The following is a 20,309-nucleotide window of genomic DNA, read 5'->3' as shown; positions in this document are numbered from 1 at the left end:
CAAAGACAAGAGAGCTGCTTCCCACCTCCCAGGTGGGCAGGGGCTGTCCTGGGCGGGCCCGGCTCCTCTCACCTGGTCGGCCAGCAGCTGGGCCAGCTCTGGCTCCTGCTCTCTCAGCTGACTGAGCTTCTTGATCAGCATGTGCCTGCAATGTGGGAACCACAGGAGCTGTTGGCTCAGGCCTCTACCTGCATGCTGCTGACCCTCTGAGGGGGTTAACAGAACATTCCGGAAATGGCCAATGAATCCCCAAACAACCCACCAATTTACTAATAGACTGTTAAAAACCACAGAAGACCAAGTAGCCAAGAGGGCCCCTGGAGGATGCTGGCGCACGGCAGGGCTCGGGGAAGGCAGATCAGCTGGCCTGTGGTGTTGGGCTCACCAGCAGCCAGCCAGAGAATGACGAGACTGGATTCCTGCCTTCTTCCTTAGACCAAAATTAACTGGGATCAAAGATAAAAAGTACAATTCAAAAAAGCTTAATCTCAGAAGAAAACAGGTAAATTAAAAAAATTTCATAAACCCAGAAGCCCAAAACAAAAGAATGACAAAAACATTTTTCCTGCAAAGAAAAAATATAATAAGAAACATACATCAAACTGATGAGACTTCACTTAGGTAAACTGAGCGCACAGGGGAAATGGGAATTAACTAAGATCTCTACAGAGACCTGAGGTCCACAATGATGCACAGATGGCGTCCCATCTGCAAATTGCACCGGAGCAGGAAGCACCTCTAACGTACGTCCTTACAACAGCATCGACACAGCTGGACAAAGGAGGGCATTCGGGATGTTCTAGCACGAGGGTCCCTCGTTACACCATTAAGTGAGAAAATCCAAGTGACGACCTGCACAATGCCCGGGAGGAGCCCCGGCTGTTCCCTGGGACACGCACTTCTGGCTGCACTGGGGACAAGGCCAGGAGGGAGCGTTTTTCCTATCAACTCCAGGTACATTCCAATTCTGGACCACGTGAACACACACAGGTTTTAAAGGAAAGATTGAGAAGTGAAGCCCTTGGCCACTTCCATACAGCAGGAACTAGTTAGCAGCTGCCGCCGGCCCAGAGCTGCCTCCTGTTGCTCCACACTCAATTTACCTAAGTGACCTGCAAAAAGGGGAAAGAGACCTCCCCAGCCTACTAGTTCATGGTAAAGACCATGATAAAGTGACAATGAAGAAGTTAAGCCATGTGCCACAGGAAAGCTCCACACAGATGTGACTCACCAAGTAGGCCAAGCTGTGGCTGATGAGGAGGTGGATGAGGGTTTTCCTTTCGCTATTAACATTTTTTTTTTAATATTTATTTTTTAGTTCTCGGCGGACACAACATCTTTGTTGGTATGTGGTGCTGAGGATCGAACCCGGGCGCTACCGCTTGAGCCACATCCCCAGCCCTTGCTATTAACATTTTTGGTAACTTGTTTACGTAATTTCGTTTCAAAAGATTATTACCAATTAAAAAAACAACAACAAGCAAAACAAGGGCTGGGGACATAGCTCAGCTGGTAGAGTGCTTGCCCTGCATGCACAGGCCCTGGGTTCCACCTCCAGCACCACAAAAAATAAAAAGAGTTCAGAAAATGATAACTTAAACATTTAATAAAAAGACCCATCAGCAGCCAGCTGGGTGTGGGGGCACACATCCAAATCCCAACAACTAGGAGATGGGAGCAGGAAGTTCCAGGCTAGCTTTAGCAACTTAGCAGACCCTGTCTCAAAATAAAAAGGGGCTGGGGATGTGGCTCAGTGGTGGAACACCCTTAGTAGCACACACAAAAAAAAGGCTTTAGAGCCAGATGTGGCACACACCTGTAAACCTAGAGACTCAGGATGCTGACACAGGAGTACAAGTTCAAGGGCAGCCTAGGCAATTTAGGGAGACTCCATCTCAAAGGAAAAAAAAGACATCAGCTATAAAAACTAAAGGGACATGCCAGGCGTGGTGGCACACACCTATAATCCCAGCAGCTTGGGAGGCTGAGGCAGGAGGATTGTGAATTCAAAGTTGGCCTCAACAACTTAGTGAGGCCCTAAGTAACTCAGCAAGTCCCTGTCTCCAAATGAAAAATAAAAAGGGCTGGAGATGTAGCTCAGTGGCTAAGTGCTCCTCATTCAATCCCCAGTATAAAACAAAACAAAACAATCCAACAACAACAAAAAAGAACTACACAGTGCCAAAAGGTACTAAAGACCCAAGTAAATGGAGAAATATACCATGTTCTTTCGAAAATTGATTTAGGGAGTTAAGACAATCCCCGTCACAATCACTGGATTCCTGTGTGTGAGGGGTGTGAGCGTGGCACAGGTCAGGCCACTTACAGAGAAGCAGCCAGCTCTACTCGAAGAAGTAAGGGGCAGACCTGGCTGCTGGGCCTGGAGACCTGGGAAAGCTGAGCACCCAGGACCCTGCGAAACTGGCAGAGGGACAAGCAGAAGATGTGCATGGACACCTGACACCCCGTGACCTGGGCAAGGACAGGTATGTGCAGCGAGTGGGTGGGACGATGGCTGTCTTGCAGAGTGGGTAGAAATCTAACCCCCCATGACCACCAGTCAACTACAGAGCCAGCTGAAGGGCCAGAGTCACCTAGCCCTTAGAAGGGAAGGGAGGGGTTAAGTGCGGCCTCCAGTGAGAGGTTCCTTAAGATCCAAGAAAGCCTCTAAGACAGATTCCTAGATTTGATTAAATTAAAGTCAAGCGCTTCTACTCGAAAGTTGGGCCAAGCTCCAGGCCAGGAAACGCTTGAGAAAGCACGCGCAGGAGCCGTCCAGGGCCCAGGGGCCTTGCTCTGTGGGAGGGGGCACTGCTCCAGGGTCCACAGCACCACAGCTGCCTGGCAGCAGCTTGGGCCAGTGAGGACCTGTAGCCACTTCACCACTAGTGATCCTCCCAGAGAAGCCACATGCGTGCCAGACCTGGGACAAGAATGTGCACAGCAACCCTGTTCCAACAGCCCCAAACTGGAAACCACCAAAATGCCCATCAGAACAGAACGCTCGAACAAGCTGTACTGAGGGGGATTCATTCAGTGGGTGCCACTCATCTCTGACAACCACCCTCAAAGGCCCCTGATTGCAGACCATCTCTCAGATGCTGTGTGAAAAAGACAACTTCAAAGAGAATATCCGTGCCAGATGCAGTGGCACACCCACAATCCCAGGGACCCAGGAGGCTGAGGCAGGAGGATTGCAGTTCAAGGCCAGGCTGGGCAACTTATTGAGGCCCTATCTCAAGATACAGTAAAAGGGCTGGGGTGTGGCTCAGTGATAGAGGCCTGGGGTCCAGCCACCAACAGCGTCCAAAAAAAACAAGGCGGGGGAAGGACAAGTACATGTGCTGGGACCCACTCCCGGGTTCAAAACAGGCCAGTCTGCTGCTCTAAGGCACACAGGGCAATGTGAGGCCAGGATGGTCCTGTGAAATGTGGCTGACCTCTGAGGGACAATCACAGAGGGCAGAACCCTGGGAGGGTGTCCAGTCTGTTTAAATCTCATGGGGTACAGTTCAATGGTGTGGATCGTGTGTGGTTTGGGTCTTAAATATCCCCCATGTCTCCTATGTCAAAGGCTTGGTCCCCCATGAGAGGCACCACTGGAAGGGGATAGAACCTTTAGGAGGTAGAGCCCAGCAGAAGGAAGTTAGGTCACTGAGGGCATGCCTTTGAAGGGACATTGGACTCTGGTCCTTCCCTTCTCCCTACTTCCTGGCTGCCACAAGTAGCTTTGTTTTACCGCATACCCGTGCCATGTTCTGCCTAGCATCAGACACCAAGTGACCAAGCCAAATCAATGCAGGCTAAAAACTTTGAAATCATGAGCCAAAGTCAACTTTTCCTCTTTTTAAGTTGAATTTCTCAGGTATTTTGTCACAGCGACAGGCCTTCTCCTTATAAACAGCCGTCTAACTGAGTGAAACCTTTGTGTACTTTCCCATGCCCGAGAAGGATGCATGCTCCTGTAGGATAAAAACCCCTCAGCAGGTCAGAAAAGCGCCTGGACTGCACCTGGGGTTGACCTCCAGTGTGGGCTGTAGGAGCTGAGCACGCTCCTCTTGTGTCTTGGCCAGCTGCTGCATGCGCAGGAAGTGCCGGGCGGCCCCCATCTCTAGCACAGTCACCATGGCAGGGTGGGTGTCCAGGCGGAGAGTTACCTGCAAGCAAGGCCGGGGTGGAGCTGAGGGGGACTGCAGGGGCTAAAGGGCCAGGCTTGGCAGGGTCTAAAATGGGGGGATGCTCTCCCACACCACAGGGTAGAAGGCACGGTCTCAGGGACAGTCCCTCATAGCCTGGAGCCAGCCTTGCTTGCTCCTCTTCCCCCATCCCCACTAAGAAGGGGATCACTGAGGCCCATGCCGCCTCCCTGAAGCACCAGGCCCTCGTGTCTCTGAGAGCCCAGCCCCAGGGCAGGTCCATCTCTGAAGTTCCTCCTTTGCTCGGTCCTGCAACCCTGCTCTCCCTCCTCCCATCATAAAAAGACACCCTCCCAGCAAGGCACCCACTCCAGACGCTGGAGTGGCTGGGACCATGGACTCTTGACTCAGGCTGAGAACCCTCCTGCCTGCCAGCCTGGCCATTGGGGAACAGGCTCTGAGCTCTAAATCAGACTCTGTCCCCTGATGTCTAGCTATGGTCCTCTTTCCTCACCACAGACCGGGGATAACAGTTGCCTAGGGCTTAAGGACCTGGCATTTGTGAAGCAGGGACACAACATGCTCCACAGAAGCAGGTGCCACACGTAACCCTGTCTGCACAGGTTGGCCCCAGTGTCCTGCAGAGGTTCTTTCTCTTCCAGCCAGGGCCACCCTCACCTCACTGCCTTTTGCTTGAGGTCACTCCTGCACACCCTGAGCCAATGGCCCTGCACCAGATGCCCCTTTGCTGCTGGTTGTCTCTCTCCTTTCACTGAGCTAGGCCAGCAGGTTCTTAGCTCTATGAAGCCCACCAGAACCCCATTAAGACCCCAACTGAGAACATGAACTCCCCTCAGGCGGGGGGTGGCACTTCCCTTCTTTGGAACCCCCACTTTAGCCATTACAGCTTCTACAAGGTCCAGAACAGGCTGGCCCTGGGGTACCTGCTGGGGACCTATTGCCTACACCTGTCCTCCAGGGCCCTGGCTGCTCCTTCCACTTCCTCAGTTCCCATGACCTCTGCCATATGCTGCAGGTTTCCACCACTGCCAGGGCCAATGTCTACCAGGCCAGCAACTTAACAGCCTCAGGGGTAGAGGGAAACCTGCCCAGGAGGGCCTGACCTTTACGTTGGCAACTCGAGATCCCAGTGCGTTCCTCATCCAGGCCATCAGCTCCTCTGTCTCCTTCTCAGACAGGCGGTCACTGGCTGCACAAGAATGAGCATGAGCAAGCCCAGGGGCCACTGCCCACAGCACTGCTCCTCGGACTCCTTTCTTAGGCTCTTCCCACACCTGCCCCCCTGACTGCCCGCTGCTCCAGGAGACTCATTTCATCTACAGTGAAAACCTCAGGAGGGCACTTTGGTTGCCTGAGGCCCAGGTATTTTTTTTTTTTTTTGGTGGTGGAACCAAATCTGGTTCTCTTGGGACACTTGGTCAATAGTAGAAGCCACCATGAAAGGAGCATCAGAGAGGCCCTAAGACCTATTTTCTATGAATTACTAAGATGTTCCCAAGCACCTTCTTTCCTGGGTTGGTGTCCCCAAACGCAGGTGAAAAAGAACATCCCAGGTCAATCAACAGACAGGACAGGAAAGGACTTACAGGACCAAAGCATCAGTCCCAGGCCACCTGCTACTTAGGCTACAACCTGTGCTAGCCCTATACCCTGGAGAGGAAAGCAAGCCCACCTGGTGATGTGTCCTCAAACTTTTCCTCCTTGTACTGATCGACAACAATGTCTGTCTCTACAGAGATCAGCTTCTTCTTGTCAAACTCTCGAAGGTGCAGCAAGGTGAGCTCATCAAACTGCTCATAACAGAAGAGGACCTGCAGACATCACAGAACCTCAGTGGATATGTGACAGAAGAGGGGACACCTCTTAGCAGGTCCTGAGGCTCACTCTACTCATGAATGAGTTCCCCTGCCATGTGCTGGTGAGAAATGCGCCACAGGGGAGGAGAGGGTCCGCTGAGGAAGGCCTGGCTCATACCATGTGGCCTCCCAGCCTTGGGCACACTGGGCTGGGACATTTGAGACCTCTGCTCAGGGGCTCTGACCCTGCAAGGAAGCCTGGCCAGGACAGCGGCCCCAAGGCAGCCCCACTGCTTGCCCACCTCTGTGTGTTTCTGTTTCATAGCCTCGTAGTAGGGCGAGTGCTCTGCCAGGTGCCGGCTAGGCGCGCACAGGTAGTAGATGCTGCGGGTGCCAGCCTGCATGCGGCTGGCATAGTCTGACAGACTGGTCAGCTGCCCAGCAGGCAGTGCTGAAGACTCGTAGCGCAGCAGTTTCGCGATGTCCTCCTGTGGACAGACACAGGCAATCACTGCTTGCTGCAGGGCTACTCCCTGAGCAGCTCTACCCTGCAGGCCGCAGGCCTCCCTCTGCCCATGCACCCCCACCTAAAGAGGAACAGGGAACTTGGACTGGACCTAGATACGAAGTCCACATTTCCCAACCTCCTTCACAGCCAGGGGTGGCCAGTGACTAGCGAGTTAGAGTGGGCCTTGGAGAAGGCCCTTAGGAGGGCTAGGTGGAGTGTGGGCTGCATGTGAAGGACAGGAAGGAGTAGCAGCAAGCTGGGAGCCTGGGCCTGATGTCCCCAGCCCAGACACTGCTGTACCCAAGCTGCTGTCACCACTGACAGTGCAGCAGAAGGGTGGCAGGGAGTGTGGGACCCAGGGGAGGGTGAAGAGGACACACAGGGACAGGTCCAAACTAAGTGCCAAGCCGGGGACTCAAGGTGGACAGACACAGACAAACTGAGGGAAAGATGAAGACCAGGAACGGCCCTGGAGCGGCCACAACACAATCTTGCGCATGGCAGGCATGGGGCCCTTCCTGGTAGGCACAGCTGCATGTTCACAAATCACTTGGAAAAGACCAAATCTACCAGGTCTATAAAGCAAAGGCCAGACCAGCAGGAACGAGGGGTGAGCTGGACAAGGGAGCGAAGTCTGCTGCCTCGGGTGGAGGTGTCAGAGGCAAGCCACTGGGCCCATGCCCCAGTGTTTAGCCTTCTTCCCTGGCCTTAGGGAGGATGCCGTGGGCGGGGATGAGGACGTCCTAGGACAAAAGGGTGCTGGAGCTGACACAGCACTATGGCTGCGCTAGATGCCACTGACCTGTGCATTTCAAGAGGGTGACATTCATGGGTTTAAGGTATGCAAATGACACCTCAATAAACCTCAATGAACAACAGCAGTGTTGAGGGGCTTCCACTGTCACGAAAGGCAAACCCCTGGTTAACACCAGACCCCATCCTTAGCCTGCCCTGCCTTTCTGTGCCCGCCCGAGCCCCCAGCAAGCTCTTCCTGGCAGCTTCAGAGGCCAGGGCCTCAGGAAGAAGAGGCTCAGTCCTTGAGCTGAGAGCCATAGTGTCTGTGGGACCAGGGACGGGCATGCAAGCACCATGTGCTCGGCCTGCTGCGTCTGCCAGCAGAGGCCCAGAACTCAGCATTTAGTGCACTGACCCCTGTGGCAGTGGCCAGGTGCTGGCTGCCCCATTGCTGCATTCACTGAAGCAATACCTCTGAAGGAACCAATTCCTCTGAAGCCCTAGTGCTGAGGCAGACCAGAGGAAGGCCCAGAAAGCCAGTCTCACCTTGACCTCCTGCTCTGCAGTGGTCACAATGCCTTCCCTCATGAACAAGCCGTAATCTTCAAAAAACTTTGCGTACTTCTCAGCATCCCTTTTGCTCTGGTCAACGAAGAACTTTATCAGCCTCTGCTGTAACACGTCCCGGAGCTTCCTGGGAACAGAATTCACTCACGGTGAATGACAGCTTCTGTGACACATTCTGGTAAATGACCAGCCCACCCTCAAAAATGTGAGAATAGCAGAACCACTGAGCCTCCTGATTCTCAGCAGAGGGGCACCCTGGAGGCCCAGAGCTGACCATGCTGCCCCCCTGCAGGCCCAAGACACCTGAGAACATGACCCTCTGCGAGGGTCATTCCAACTGCAGGGCAATGGGCAACAAGGGGAGCACCAGGCTGTGTGAGCAGGACCTCACCTGGCACACAGATGCAGAGCTGCTATAAGCAAGGTCCTGGAGCAGTGGGAAAGAACAGCACAAGTGGTGTGCTGCCACACAGCCACCAGATCACCTGAGTCCCAGCAGCCCGAGACATGCCAAGGAGAAATCAGAGCCATTCCAACAGGAGAGATCACAAGACAGAACAGCTCCATCTGTCCACATCTGTTTGGAACCAGGACCACTAGTGTCCAGACCATAGTGTACTCTGTAACTTGGGATTTATTTCCTCATCAATCCAAGGCAGGGGACAATAATGTCTAAAGCTCATTTAATCCCTCTCCTATACTCCTGTCCCAAACACTCATCTTCAGCCCCTGAGCAGAATGTGACAGGGTGGGAATCCTCACCTGTGAGAGCGGTCACAACTGCCCAAGATGGGGAGGGACTGTGTGGAATGTCCAGGCCTGGGAGGGGAACACCCAGACAGGAGGGTGGGCAGGCACAGGGTGTCATAGCCAAGCAAGGTGATGTGGCCCCCACAAGGAGGGTGGGGACTATGCCAGATCAGTTATGTGGAGGGAGATCAGTCAAATAAGGAACCACGTTAAGAATAATGAGAAGCAGATTTCTCATGTCAAAAAGGCGTTTCCAACATGGAGAGGGTCAAGTCCAGAATGCACCCGTGCTACTGGCTTAGCACTGGAGGTATTGGTGTGGGCTCCACAGAACAAGAGGGAAACACACATGAAATCATGTGCGATGGGGCTGGAGATGTGGCTCAAGCAGTAGCGCGCTCGCCTGGCATGCGTGTGGCCCGGGTTCGATCCTCAGCACCACATACCAACAAAAGATGTTGTGTCCACCGATAACTAAAAAATAAATATTAAAAATAAAATTCTCTTCTCTCTCTCTCTCTAAAAAAAAAAAAAAAAAAATTAAAAAACTTCTCTCACTCTCCCTCTCTTTAAAAAAAAGAAATCATGTGTGAGCTCACCCACACGATCACACGCTCCTGAATTCTCTCCCAGGGGGCTGGGAGCAGTAACACCTCACTAGCCACAAGCTTCCCCAGTTCTCAGATCTCAGCCAGGGCTCCCAGGGGAAGCAAGGAAGCACTTGGAAAAGAGGCATCGAGGCACCAGAAGGCCTGGAGCACCTCGTGCCAGCAGAAGCATCCAGAGCTCAATGGAGACTCATCAAAGGGACAGGAGCCTCTCACCTGCCTTAGGGGAAAATCAGAGACCAAATCAATGATGAACAGATTATTAATCTTTGATGAAAATGGAAAATCAGACCAGAAAGAAATTATGAACATTTAAGGATCATAAACGAATACGTTAAAGTCTGAAGATGGTATGACACTGCTTCAAATCACCCAAGTTGATATTCATTAACAAGGTCAAGAGACACCATGTAGAGACACCTACAGACACCCCTGAGCCAAGTGTTGCTGTAAACCTCACCGGCATGGGACAAGTCAAACCAATGCCACACCAGACAGGACTGTCCCCGTGTGCTTTCACCAGAGCATCAGTGGCAAACACAGGGTCACTCCACAGAACCACAGACCTCATCTCCAACAGTATCCTGGGAACTGAAGTCAAAGAAAGCCCAGGTGCCCATCTTCAGCGGGACAGCATGCGAACCTGGACTGGCTGGAGGACAGACGGTGGCAGTGACATGAACCCTGACCCTGAGGCTGCACTGGAGCTACACAGGACCCCAAGGTATCTAAAGGAAGGCGAGGCAGTGAAAGAAGACTTGAATGAAGAATTGAGGGGAAAAATGTTCTTTGTAGACTTTGCAATTCTTTCCAAATTTCTCATAAGGTGGGCTCTTGAGCTGTCAGACTGGCAACCTGACAACCACGAGCAGAGACAAGGGGCCTCTGCAGGTGGGGCACAGTGGGCTGTTCGGCAGACGCTGGGGCCATGGCAGTCAGAGCTGCAGGTTTGCTGACTGATGCACATGACCTCTCCGTGACGCAGGTAGGAAGGGGCTGTGTGACAAGGCCCACACAGTTCTGCTATGGTCAGCCTGGGGTCACTTCACCAGTCTCCTGGTTCTAGGGTTGCTCTTGTCTCTCCATCTCCAAGATGTGGTTGGGGCCTGGAATCTCCCTGACTGTGGTATCCTGGGCTGAGAAGTAGGGATGGGCCACAGTGGAGCCCCCGACCCTTCCCATTAACGTGGAGCAAAGCAACAGACTCACCAGCCCCCAGGCTCACTCAGCACCCTCGTGCAAATGCACCAAAGCCCTCTGCCCCCAGCAGTGGAAACTGCCCTCCGGCCACTGGCCAAGAAGCAGAGGCCACAGCTCTCAGGAGGACGGCATCGCTGGCATAGACTGGAACAAAGTACTGAGGTCTGCTTTTTATTTATTACACCTTGTGTTTTTTGTTTTGTTTTGTTTTTAAGACAGAGAGAAGAGTGGATTTTTTAATATTTATTTTTCAGTTTTCGGTGTGGTGCGAGGATCGAACCCAGCGCCCCGCGCATGCCAGGCGAGCACGTTACTGCTTGAGCCACATCCCCAGCCCATTGTGGTTGTTTTTAATAGGAAAAATAACTGGTTCTACTCTGAGGGACTGGATACTATACACATCTGTGAGACATACTACTATGCAGTTATTAAAAGAGCCTCCCAGCAAATTAACAGTGGTTGGAAATAGCCAAAATAAACTACTACGTAAGGAAAATAGTATAAATATGAATTATGTAAAAAACAAAGACAAAAGCATCTGCATGGTGACATCTGCTCCTGAAGGCCAACCCTCACAAGTGGGAGCCAGTGGCCCTGGGATGAGACAGCCCTGGCTCCTCTCCAGGCAGGTGTCTCACCAGCGAGCTGCCCCTTCTCTACGCAGGGAGCACATCCTCTTGAGGATGGAAGAGCAGTCCCTTGCTGCGAGCTCTTGCAAGACTCAGTGAGGCACGCTGCTGCTGCATCTTGTTCTATATAGGCAACCTGGAGACTCTTGAAGGTCACGTTCCCAATTTGGTTGATTATTTATTTATTTGGGGTGGTGGTGGTATTGGGGATTCAACCTAAGGGCACTCTAGCACTGAACTACAACCCCAGTTTTGTTTATTTTTTGAAAAAGGGTTTCAACTCAATTGTCCAGGCTGGTCTTGAACTTGTGACCCTTCTGCCTCAGCCTCCTGAGTACCTGGGATTATAGGTGTGTGCCATACCACATCTGGCCCCGATCTGGTTGTTGTGCACTCTAGCTCTAAAACCTCTGCTCCTATCTTCTAAATCCTAAAATGCCAACCATGGCCATTTCTAGGTTAGGATTACAGGTGAGACATATGTCCAATAAAAGCAAACAGTAACTTTCACTAGGAAAAAAAACCCAGTGAATGCAGTTTGAAAACACTATCTAGAGAGCCTGGAACCAGAGTGGGTGCAGTAAAGATGTTGATGGAGAATCCTGTGCTGGAGTTCCACCTTTGCACAGGGCCTAGCCTGCTGTAGCCCACTGGTAAGAGCCTTGGCCCCGTGCAGCTGGGCACCCCAGCTGGCCCCGTAGCCCCTGTCCTCTCTAGACTCAGCCTAGGTGATGACCAACTACTCCCAAACTCTTTCAGATCACAGCCTGAGTTGTTCAAGAGTAGGCCAGGCCCAGCTTTCTGCTCTTTTTATTTTTTTTTAAATATTTATTTTTTAGTTCTCGGCGGACACAACATCTTTGTTGGTATGTGGTGCTGAGGATCGAACCTGGGCCGCATGCATGCCAGGTGAGCGCACTACCACTTGAGCCACATCTCCAGCCCCGCTTTTTTTTTTTTTTAAAGAGAGAGTGAGAGAGGAGAGAGAGAGAGAGAGAGAGAGAGAGAGAGAGAGAGAGAGAGAGAGAGAGAGAGAATTTTTAATATTTATTTTTTAGTTCTCGGCGGACACAACATCTTTGTTTGTACGTGGTGCTGAGGATCGAACCCGGGTCGCATGCATGCCAGGTAAGCGCGCTACCCCTTGAGCCACATCCCCAGCCCCAGCTTTCTGCTCTTTACATCGCTCTGGGTTCCTGTAACCAAGCTGAGGCCTGAGAGGCACAGCCTAGCTGGAGTGCCTGGTCCTCAACAGGAATCCCGCACTGCCCCCTGCCCCCGCTCACCGGATGAGCGCACTCTCCTGCAGGAGCTCCCGGCTGAGGTTCAGAGGGATGTCCTCACTGTCCACCACACCTGCAAGAACAGGGCAAATCAGAGCTTCCCTGTGCCTGTGGCCCCTCAACCACTACCCAAGAGCTCTTACCTGGCCCTTTGCCTCACACCTTAGCCTTATGTGGTGAGAAGAGCAAGGAAGACTAGAGACAGCCTGGGGATAAGACACATCTGAGACAGGCCCGGCCTGGGTTGGGGGTATGCCTACCGCCTCAGAAGCCCTTCGACACTTGGCAAACACACTCAGGATTCGACCTTAAAAATTCTAGCTACATCAGGTGCAGTGGCACATGCCTGTAAGCCCAGTGACTGGGGAGGCTGGGGCAGGAGGATTGTGAGTTCAAAGCCAGCCGCAGCAACTTAGCAAGGCTCTAAGTTACTTAAGAGAGACTCTGACTCTAAATAAAATGTAAAAAGGGTTGGGGATGTGGCTCAGTAGTAAAGCACCCCTGCATTCAATCCCTGGTTAAAAGTGAGGAAAAAAAAGGTGAAAAAAATCCTAGCTACATCAGGGACAGTAGACACCTTTGTGCTACAATGATATAAAGATCTAAGCACTGAATTCTTTACTCAACTTATGATCTCAAGTTCAAGACAATTCATGCATGAATCTGAAACTCACATGATAGTTCTAATCACTGAAAGAACTCAAGTTAATCTCCCCTGCCCTCTTACCCAAATCAACTACAAAAAATGTGGAGGCTGGAAACAGTCCTAGAGGCTCTGAGCTATATTTCTCAGCCACTCCATAAATACGGCCAGTGCACTGAGGCATGCTTAGGAAAGCAGATCTGAGAGCCAGACCAGCAGCCCGCTTTTGCAAACAGTGAGCAATGTGAGGCCACATAGGAAGCCACTCACAGACTCAGGGCCAAAGTCCAGCACAGTACCTCGAACAAAGCGCAGCCACTTGGGTAGGATGTCTGCAGCCTTGGTCTGGATGAGGACTTTGCGACTATACAACGCCACACTGGAGCCCAGCTCCCTGCTCACGTCAAACATGGAAGGTTTCTGAGAACAAAAGGACAAGGTCAGGAGCAGTGGCAGAAATCCATGATAGACACATGGAGGCAGAGCTCAGTGGCAGGATGCGAGACAGCCCTTCCAAGGCTGCCCTGGGCAAAGAACCCAGAAGGCAGGGAAGGCCAGGGGACAGTTCCACCAGAGGCCCCAGTCCAGGGAGGACACTTCCATGACACTAACACCAGGGTTCTGCAGGGTGTGGGGTGGCCTTCTTTGGGCAGCTGCCACCCTCCCCAACCCACTCCCACTGGAGAACATAAAAGGATGTGCATGTCTCCAAGAATGGAGCCAAACTTGGTGATAAATCTGGGGTCAGAAAACCACAACCCAGAGGCCAAATCTGGCTCACTGCCTATCTGTATGACCCGAGGAAGATTTATACAGTTTTAAATATCTGGGGGGAAAATTAAATAATTAATGACATGTAAAAAGATCTGTATCTTTTTAAAAAAATTTTTTGTAGTTGTAGATGGACAGAATGCCTTTGTCTACTTTTACGTGGTGCTGAGGATTGAACCCAGTGCCTCACACATGCTAGGCAAGCGCTCTGCCGCTGAGCTCTAGCCCCAACCCCTGTAACTATATCTTAACATCTACAGGCCCAGGGGCCCTGCCTGAGTGGTTCCCAAGGCACCGTCTATGGGGCTCTCTCACCATAGTAGCAGGGTCAGTGGCCACATAGAGACCGTGTGGCTGCAGGGCCAAACCCAGTGCTTTCTGCTCTCACAGTAATGTGTGCTGGGGTGAGCTGGGTGAAGTGATGCACACTTGTAATCCTGGTTACTTGGGATGCTGAGGCAGGAGGATCACAAGTTCAAGGCCAGCCTCAGCAATTTAGCAAGACCCTGTCTCAAAATTAAAAAAAATTAAAAGGGCTGGGGAAGTGGCCCAGCAGTGGAGCACCCCAAATATTTAAAACTGTATAAATCATCCTTAGAACACACATCACCAGTACTGCCATCTCCAAAAAAATTTAGAAAAAGAAAAAAAAAAGGCTATTGGTGCCCACTCTGCCTCAGCACTGGGTCCTGCACATGTGGGCTCTGATCCAGGAGGTCTTGATAGGCTAAGACTCTCAGCATTTGTAACAAGTCCCAGAGGATGCTGAGGCTGTAGTCCATGGACCTCACCTGGAGGGAGGACACAGTCCAGCTCTTTCTCAAAGGGATACTAAGAAACCAGCACTATTACAGTTTGGTCAGGTGAAGGCACAGGAACCTATATGCCCACACGAGCCAGGCTGAGGGACGAGTGGAAGCACACAGTGACCCTGTGGATCCACCAGAGCCCTTTCTGCAGCATCCTGGGGAAAGCCTCACAAGACCTGCAACACAGGCTGCATTGCCCAGCCAGCACAGCGGCTCCAAGGGCCCCTCACCATGCAAGCGCCTGAGCCCAGGCCTGCTCCGAAAGATGTCACATGAGACAACCTTGCATGTGGGAGACTGAAGAGACTGCATTCCCCACCCAGAGGCCTCTGCTTTTCTTTTGCTCTAATCCTGCCAATGTGGTGGCATGTCTGCATGAAGATATGCCCATTTGGGGCCATCATTGTGGCCACAGGAACGCCCTGGCTCTGAGAGCAGAGGGGTATCTCCACAACTGTAGCGTGTGAGGGCCCTGCAGGTCTGAGCCAAGTGCCTCACCATCTCTGGCACATAGAAGAGGCTCCGGATGTTGAGGGGTGCATCTGTCCTGTAGTGCAGGGTGTAGCGGGGCTTGTCATATGCCTGAGCGATGTAACGGTAGAATTCCTCATGCTGCAACTCGCTGACATCCTTGGGGTCCATCGTCCAGAGGGCCTGGTGATGGAGATGGATGGAGAGCACAGAGAGCTGCATCTCCACCACAACCCCATAGGATGGTGGAGGAGTGCATGCCCCTCGACAGCCTGGGGTGGGGAGGGGCCTGCCCTCCACCTCCAGCTCCATCCCCTCTAGTACCTAAAAGGCTCTGGCACAAGCGTCCCTTCCCCAGGGCAGTGAAGTTGGGCAAGGGCCAACCAGGAGGCTGCGTGAGGGAGAATCATGCCATCTACCAACACAGAATGTGGACTGGGTGCATGCACTGGGACTGGGGACCCTGCCAGCACCCCCAATCTCATCTCTCCACAAATGATGCCTCATCCTGGGATTCTGGGCAGTGATCCCCTGTCATCTCTACCCTTCCGTCCATGGAGTAGGCACATCTGTCTCCAGGGCTGCCTGAGCCCTGCAGGCAGCTCAGGGCCTCACCTGCAAGGTGTTAATCCGCCTTCCATTAAGGTACAGAGGGAAGCTGACGAAGTTACTGTACTTGGTTACCACATCTGCAGGAGGTGGAGACAGAGGAAAGCAAAGCTGCTCCAGGGTGAGGACAAGGCTTGCTGAGTTGCACCCACCTCACAGGTGCAGGCCAGGGTCCGACAAAGACACAGGTCCTGCCCACCAGTTGCATGGAGACGGTGGCAGAACCTGGAGAGAGCAGACTTCCCAGGGCCTGCTGTGAGACCATGTGGGCTAACTGCATCAGAGAGCTCAGAGCTCTCTGTCAGACCCACCAAGTTTACAAAAGATGGAGGGCTACACACCCTGTCTGCCAGCAAGCCTTGCCTTTGGTTCTCTGAAAGAGTCAATGAGAATTTTGTCCTCTGCAGACCTACTGGCTAAGCTGGAAGCCCAGTCCTTGCCCAGCCCTTCTCAGTTATGTCTGCCTCACCAACCCACCTGGATACCACACAAGTCCCAGAGCCCAGCTGGGGCCCAGGTGCCACTCACCTTGAACCCGGGCTTCACTGGCAAACTCTCTACAGTCTGACTTGAGGTGGATGACAATTTTGGTTCCAGTTCTGACTCCTGAAGCTTCAGCGATTTCAAACACTCCAGAGCTAAGACCCAAGAGAAAGAAAGGCAGTGTCATTGTAGGGCAAAGGTAGTTGCTTTCCTGAGCAGAGCCAACATGTGGAAGACCAGATGTGCCTCTTCTGACCTAGGCAGAACCCCTCAGGTCACAGAGTGCACACCAGATGAGAACCTCTGTGCTGGGGTGCAGGTACAAGCCCCCAGGCTCCCTGGAGAATTTCCTGGGCTTGAGTGACCAGAAAGCAGACCCAGGGCACCAGTGAGGCCTGGCCCAAGTATAAATCAGCATTAGATACCTCTGCTGTTTCTGAACTGCAGCAGAGGCCAGGGGTCCCTGAGAAGCCACCTCAGAAGTGAGGGAGGAGGGGATGCCCGCAGACAGGGCCTTGCTGACGCCTTGGCCATGTTCATGCTGAGCAGCCGCTTTCATGAAATTTAGAGACCTCAATATGGACTAAGGGAGGAGGCAAGCTATGCTCCAGCCAGGAGGTCAAACTCATTTAGGGGTAGAATGAGACGAACATCATTACCCTAGGTACATGTATGATTGCATGAATGGTGTGACCCTACTTCCCGTACTACCAGAGAAGTGAAAACATGTGCTCTATTTGTGTACAATGAATCAAAGAGCATTCTGGTGTCATTTATAACTGATAAGAACAAATAAAAAAAAGTTTATATTTAAACTGATTTTAAATTGTACCCTAAAAAAATACAACAACAAAGTTTTGGGGCCAACTGAAAACAATGCTTAAACTTGGCCAAGATCCCACTCTCCTCAAACACAGCTGAAGTGCTGCTAAAACACTTACCTAATCAACTCGTCACATATGGGAGCAGGAAGTGAGCAAGTGGCTCTTAAAAAGTGCCACCACCTGTTGCACAGAGGCATCCTAGAACCTGCTGATGGGGTGGAGTACTAAGGACAAGAACCTAGAGGGTGGGGAGAACCAGAGGAACCCCCATAGAACCCAGGCCAGAGAGGCTGTCTACAGGATGGCCCAGGAGGAAGGCCCATCCTATACCCAGCCACCGAAGGGGCTCAGCCTGGATGGGCCAGCACCAGAGCACAGTGATTGGTGTCCAGTCACACAGACTGTTTGGAGCCACAAAGTAACTACCTTCCCAGAGTAGGAGAATCAGGTTTCACACCCATAAACCTGTTTTTTGCATTTTCTCAATAAAGTCTCTTTCCAAACTCAGTGGTCAAACTCAAGTATTAGGTAACATTGACTCCAAGTGTTCCCAAGGGCAAAGACACTGCCCATGTGATGGAGGCTTGCTTCCTAACTTACCCATCTGATAGCCACTGGTAACCTGGGTTCCCAGGGGCCACTGAGCGGGAATAGACTTCAACTCTGTCGGCCACCATGAAGGCCGAGTAGAAGCCCACTCCAAACTGGCCGATGATCTTGCTGCTGGCCTCCGCCTGGTTCTGCAGTGCTTCCAGAAAGGCCTGAGGGGACAAAGGCTGGTCACAGGGAGGCTGCCCCTCTGGCACCAGGAGCCGACATTCTTACTTTCTGTGTAGGTTCTCCAGCACAGTCAAGATCTCAGTAAATGCTAAGGCGACCATGCTGAGATGCCCTCTTCCCATGCTATACGTAAATAACTAAGAGGTGGGACAACCCACCTAAAGACACACAGCTGGGCCAAAGCGGGAAGGTCCTTATTCATCCATAAAGCTCACACTTCCACTTGTCTCAAGGCAAGGGCAGACCTGCAGGTCACACTTGAGTGGGCAGAGTAGTGCCTCCACCCATCAGGTCACTGAGTAAAGAATGAAGACTCTCCTCAGTTTGTCTTTTGTCCCGTGTCTCCAAGACTTGAAGCCTTGGGGGAGACAGCACAAACCCAGCACAGCTGTCCCTCAGCACCAGGAGGTAGTCCCAGGACCCCCACAGATACAAAAGCCCATGATGCTGAAGTCCCTTGTATAAAATGGTGTATCATCTGCTTATAACACATCTTTCCCTGTATTTTAAATCACCTCTAGATTATTTAAAATGCCTAATACAAAGCAAATGCTGTGTAAATAGTTATACCATACTGTTTAGAGAACAATGACAAGAAAACTGTCTGTACGTGTTTAGTACAGACATAATTAAAAAAAATATTTTCTTTCCCAGCAGGAAAGAAAAGGAGGCCGAAGCAGGAGGATCACAAGTTCATAGCCAGCCCCAGCAACTTAGCAAGGCTCTGTCTCAAAAAATAAAAAGGGTTGGGGATGTGGTTCAGTGGTTAGGCACCCTTGGGCTCAATTCTCAATGCCAAAAAGGAAAAAAAAAAAAAAAAATTTAAGATCGGCTGAATCTGTAGTTGTGGCACCCCTGCACACAGTAGGCTGACAGTGATTGCAGAGCGTTCCTTGTTCTGAGCTATCAACATTCTGAAGGCTAAACAGGAAGCAAAATGCACATGCTTTGCCGCTCTGCCAACTCAGCCCAGCCCAGCGTCCTGCCAAGGTGTGGACATTCTACACCTGCACCAAGGGGCTGTGGAGTACCTGGAATGTGACTGAGGAACTGAACTTGACATTTTATCTCCTCTTACTACATTTAAATATAAGCAGCCGGGCTGGGGATGTGGCTCAAGCAGTACCGCGCTCGCCTGGCATGCATGCGGCCTGGGTTCGATCCTCAGCACCACATATAAACAAAGATGTTGTGTCCGCCAAAAACTAAAAAATAAATATTAAAGGGCTGGGGATGTGGCTCAAGCGGTAGCGCGCTCGCCTCGCATGCGTGCGGCCCGGGTTCGATCCTCAGCACCACATACCAACAAAGATGTTGTGTCCGCCGAGAACTAAAAAATAAATATTAAAAATTCTCTCTCTCTCCCCTCTCTCTCCTCTCTCACTCTCTCTTTAAAAAAAAAAAAAAAACATAAAAAAAATAAATATTAAAATTCTCTGTCTCAAAAATAAAATAAATAAAGGTGTTGTGTTTACAACAACAACAAATAAATAAATAAATAAATGTAAGCAGCCACACCTAGCTCACAGCTGCCATACAGGACAGCGCATACTATCCCTGCCATCATGGTCACAGAAGTTTTCCCCCCCATTTATTTATTTATTGATTTACTTATTTATTTTAGTTGCAAATGGACACAATATCTTTATTTTTTTAATGTGGTGCTGAGAATTGAACCCGGTGCCTCACACATGGAAGGCGAGTGCTCTACCTCTGAGCCACATCCCCAGCCCTCTCACAGAAGTTTTAAAAGCAGAAATTTCTGAGTCACTTTGGACTGACAATGGTACCACTTAGGCCAATAAAAACAAACAGAAAAGCACTCAGTCACCAAGAGAGGCAGCAAGGGCCTCCAGCCCCTGTGTTAGGCTGGAACAGACACACTGAGAGGACTCTTGGACCACTCATCTCTTCCCAACATCAGATTATGCCACACTGGGCTGGAGATGTGGCTCAAGCGGTAGGGCGCTCGCCTGGCATGTGTGCAGCCTGGGTTCGATCCTCAGCACCACATACCAACAAAGATGTTGTGTCTGCCGAAAACTAGAAAATAAATATTAAAAAATCCTCTCTCTTAAAAAAAAAAAAAAAAAAAAAAAAAAAAAGATCGTGCCACACTGGTGGCCACATGATCCCCGTGTGGCTGGCAGAGCAGAACTGCTATACCTGTAGACTGTGGCCCGGGCTGCCTGGGAGGAGGCAGACCACCTCTGCTGTGGTGTCAAGCCCACACAGCTCAGGCAGGGGCCCAGTAGCTGCCACAGAAAGGCACCAGGAGGTAAATGGCACCCTCAAAATAGACTGACAGCTGTGAACCTGCCACCCTGTTTCCCACTCTGGGCAAAGTGCTTGTCTGAACCCTTCCTGCCCAGCAGTGCCTGGGACCTGTGCCGCCGAAGGGAAACAACGCTGCTCTCACAGCGCCCTCTGGGGGGCCCACCTGACCAGGCCTCACTAGCCTGGCACCCAGGGCCGCCCTGCAGAGGACAAGCAGTGACGCGCCATCTTACCTTTGACCCTGATCTGGCGATTGTGCCCAGATTGGACACCAGCTCCTCCTGTGTCATCCCGATGCCAGTGTCCTGAGGAGAGACACACTAAGTGCCAAGCATGGCCCATGCGGCACAAATAGCCTCAGTGGTGGAGCCCAGACGGGATCTGGGAAGTACACTTCACACACATCAGA

General features: G+C 51.6%; 1 protein-coding gene across 1 annotated transcript in view; it reads right to left on the bottom strand.

The window, feature by feature from the left end:
• TRAP1 (TNF receptor associated protein 1) overlaps positions 1-20,309 on the bottom strand; it is a 38,526-nt gene that overhangs the window by 276 nt on the left and 17,941 nt on the right. The window contains exons 5-17 of the mRNA XM_081296731.1: positions 20,134-20,205; positions 17,444-17,604; positions 16,065-16,174; positions 15,543-15,616; positions 14,955-15,110; positions 13,176-13,296; positions 12,237-12,306; positions 7,743-7,890; positions 6,256-6,441; positions 5,830-5,968; positions 5,261-5,346; positions 4,012-4,157; positions 73-145 (exon numbers count right to left, since the gene is read on the bottom strand). Coding sequence (XP_081152857.1) covers positions 73-145; positions 4,012-4,157; positions 5,261-5,346; positions 5,830-5,968; positions 6,256-6,441; positions 7,743-7,890; positions 12,237-12,306; positions 13,176-13,296; positions 14,955-15,110; positions 15,543-15,616; positions 16,065-16,174; positions 17,444-17,604; positions 20,134-20,205 — 1,542 coding nt within the window. The remainder of the gene's footprint in view (positions 1-72; positions 146-4,011; positions 4,158-5,260; positions 5,347-5,829; positions 5,969-6,255; positions 6,442-7,742; positions 7,891-12,236; positions 12,307-13,175; positions 13,297-14,954; positions 15,111-15,542; positions 15,617-16,064; positions 16,175-17,443; positions 17,605-20,133; positions 20,206-20,309) is intronic.

This window comes from Spermophilus citellus (assembly GCF_964194105.1).
Source record: "Spermophilus citellus genome assembly, chromosome: 6".
In the NCBI taxonomy this organism is placed as follows: domain Eukaryota; kingdom Metazoa; phylum Chordata; class Mammalia; order Rodentia; family Sciuridae; genus Spermophilus; species Spermophilus citellus.
Note: the sequence above shows the minus strand (reverse complement) of the source record. Positions and strands in the feature narration are given on the sequence as shown.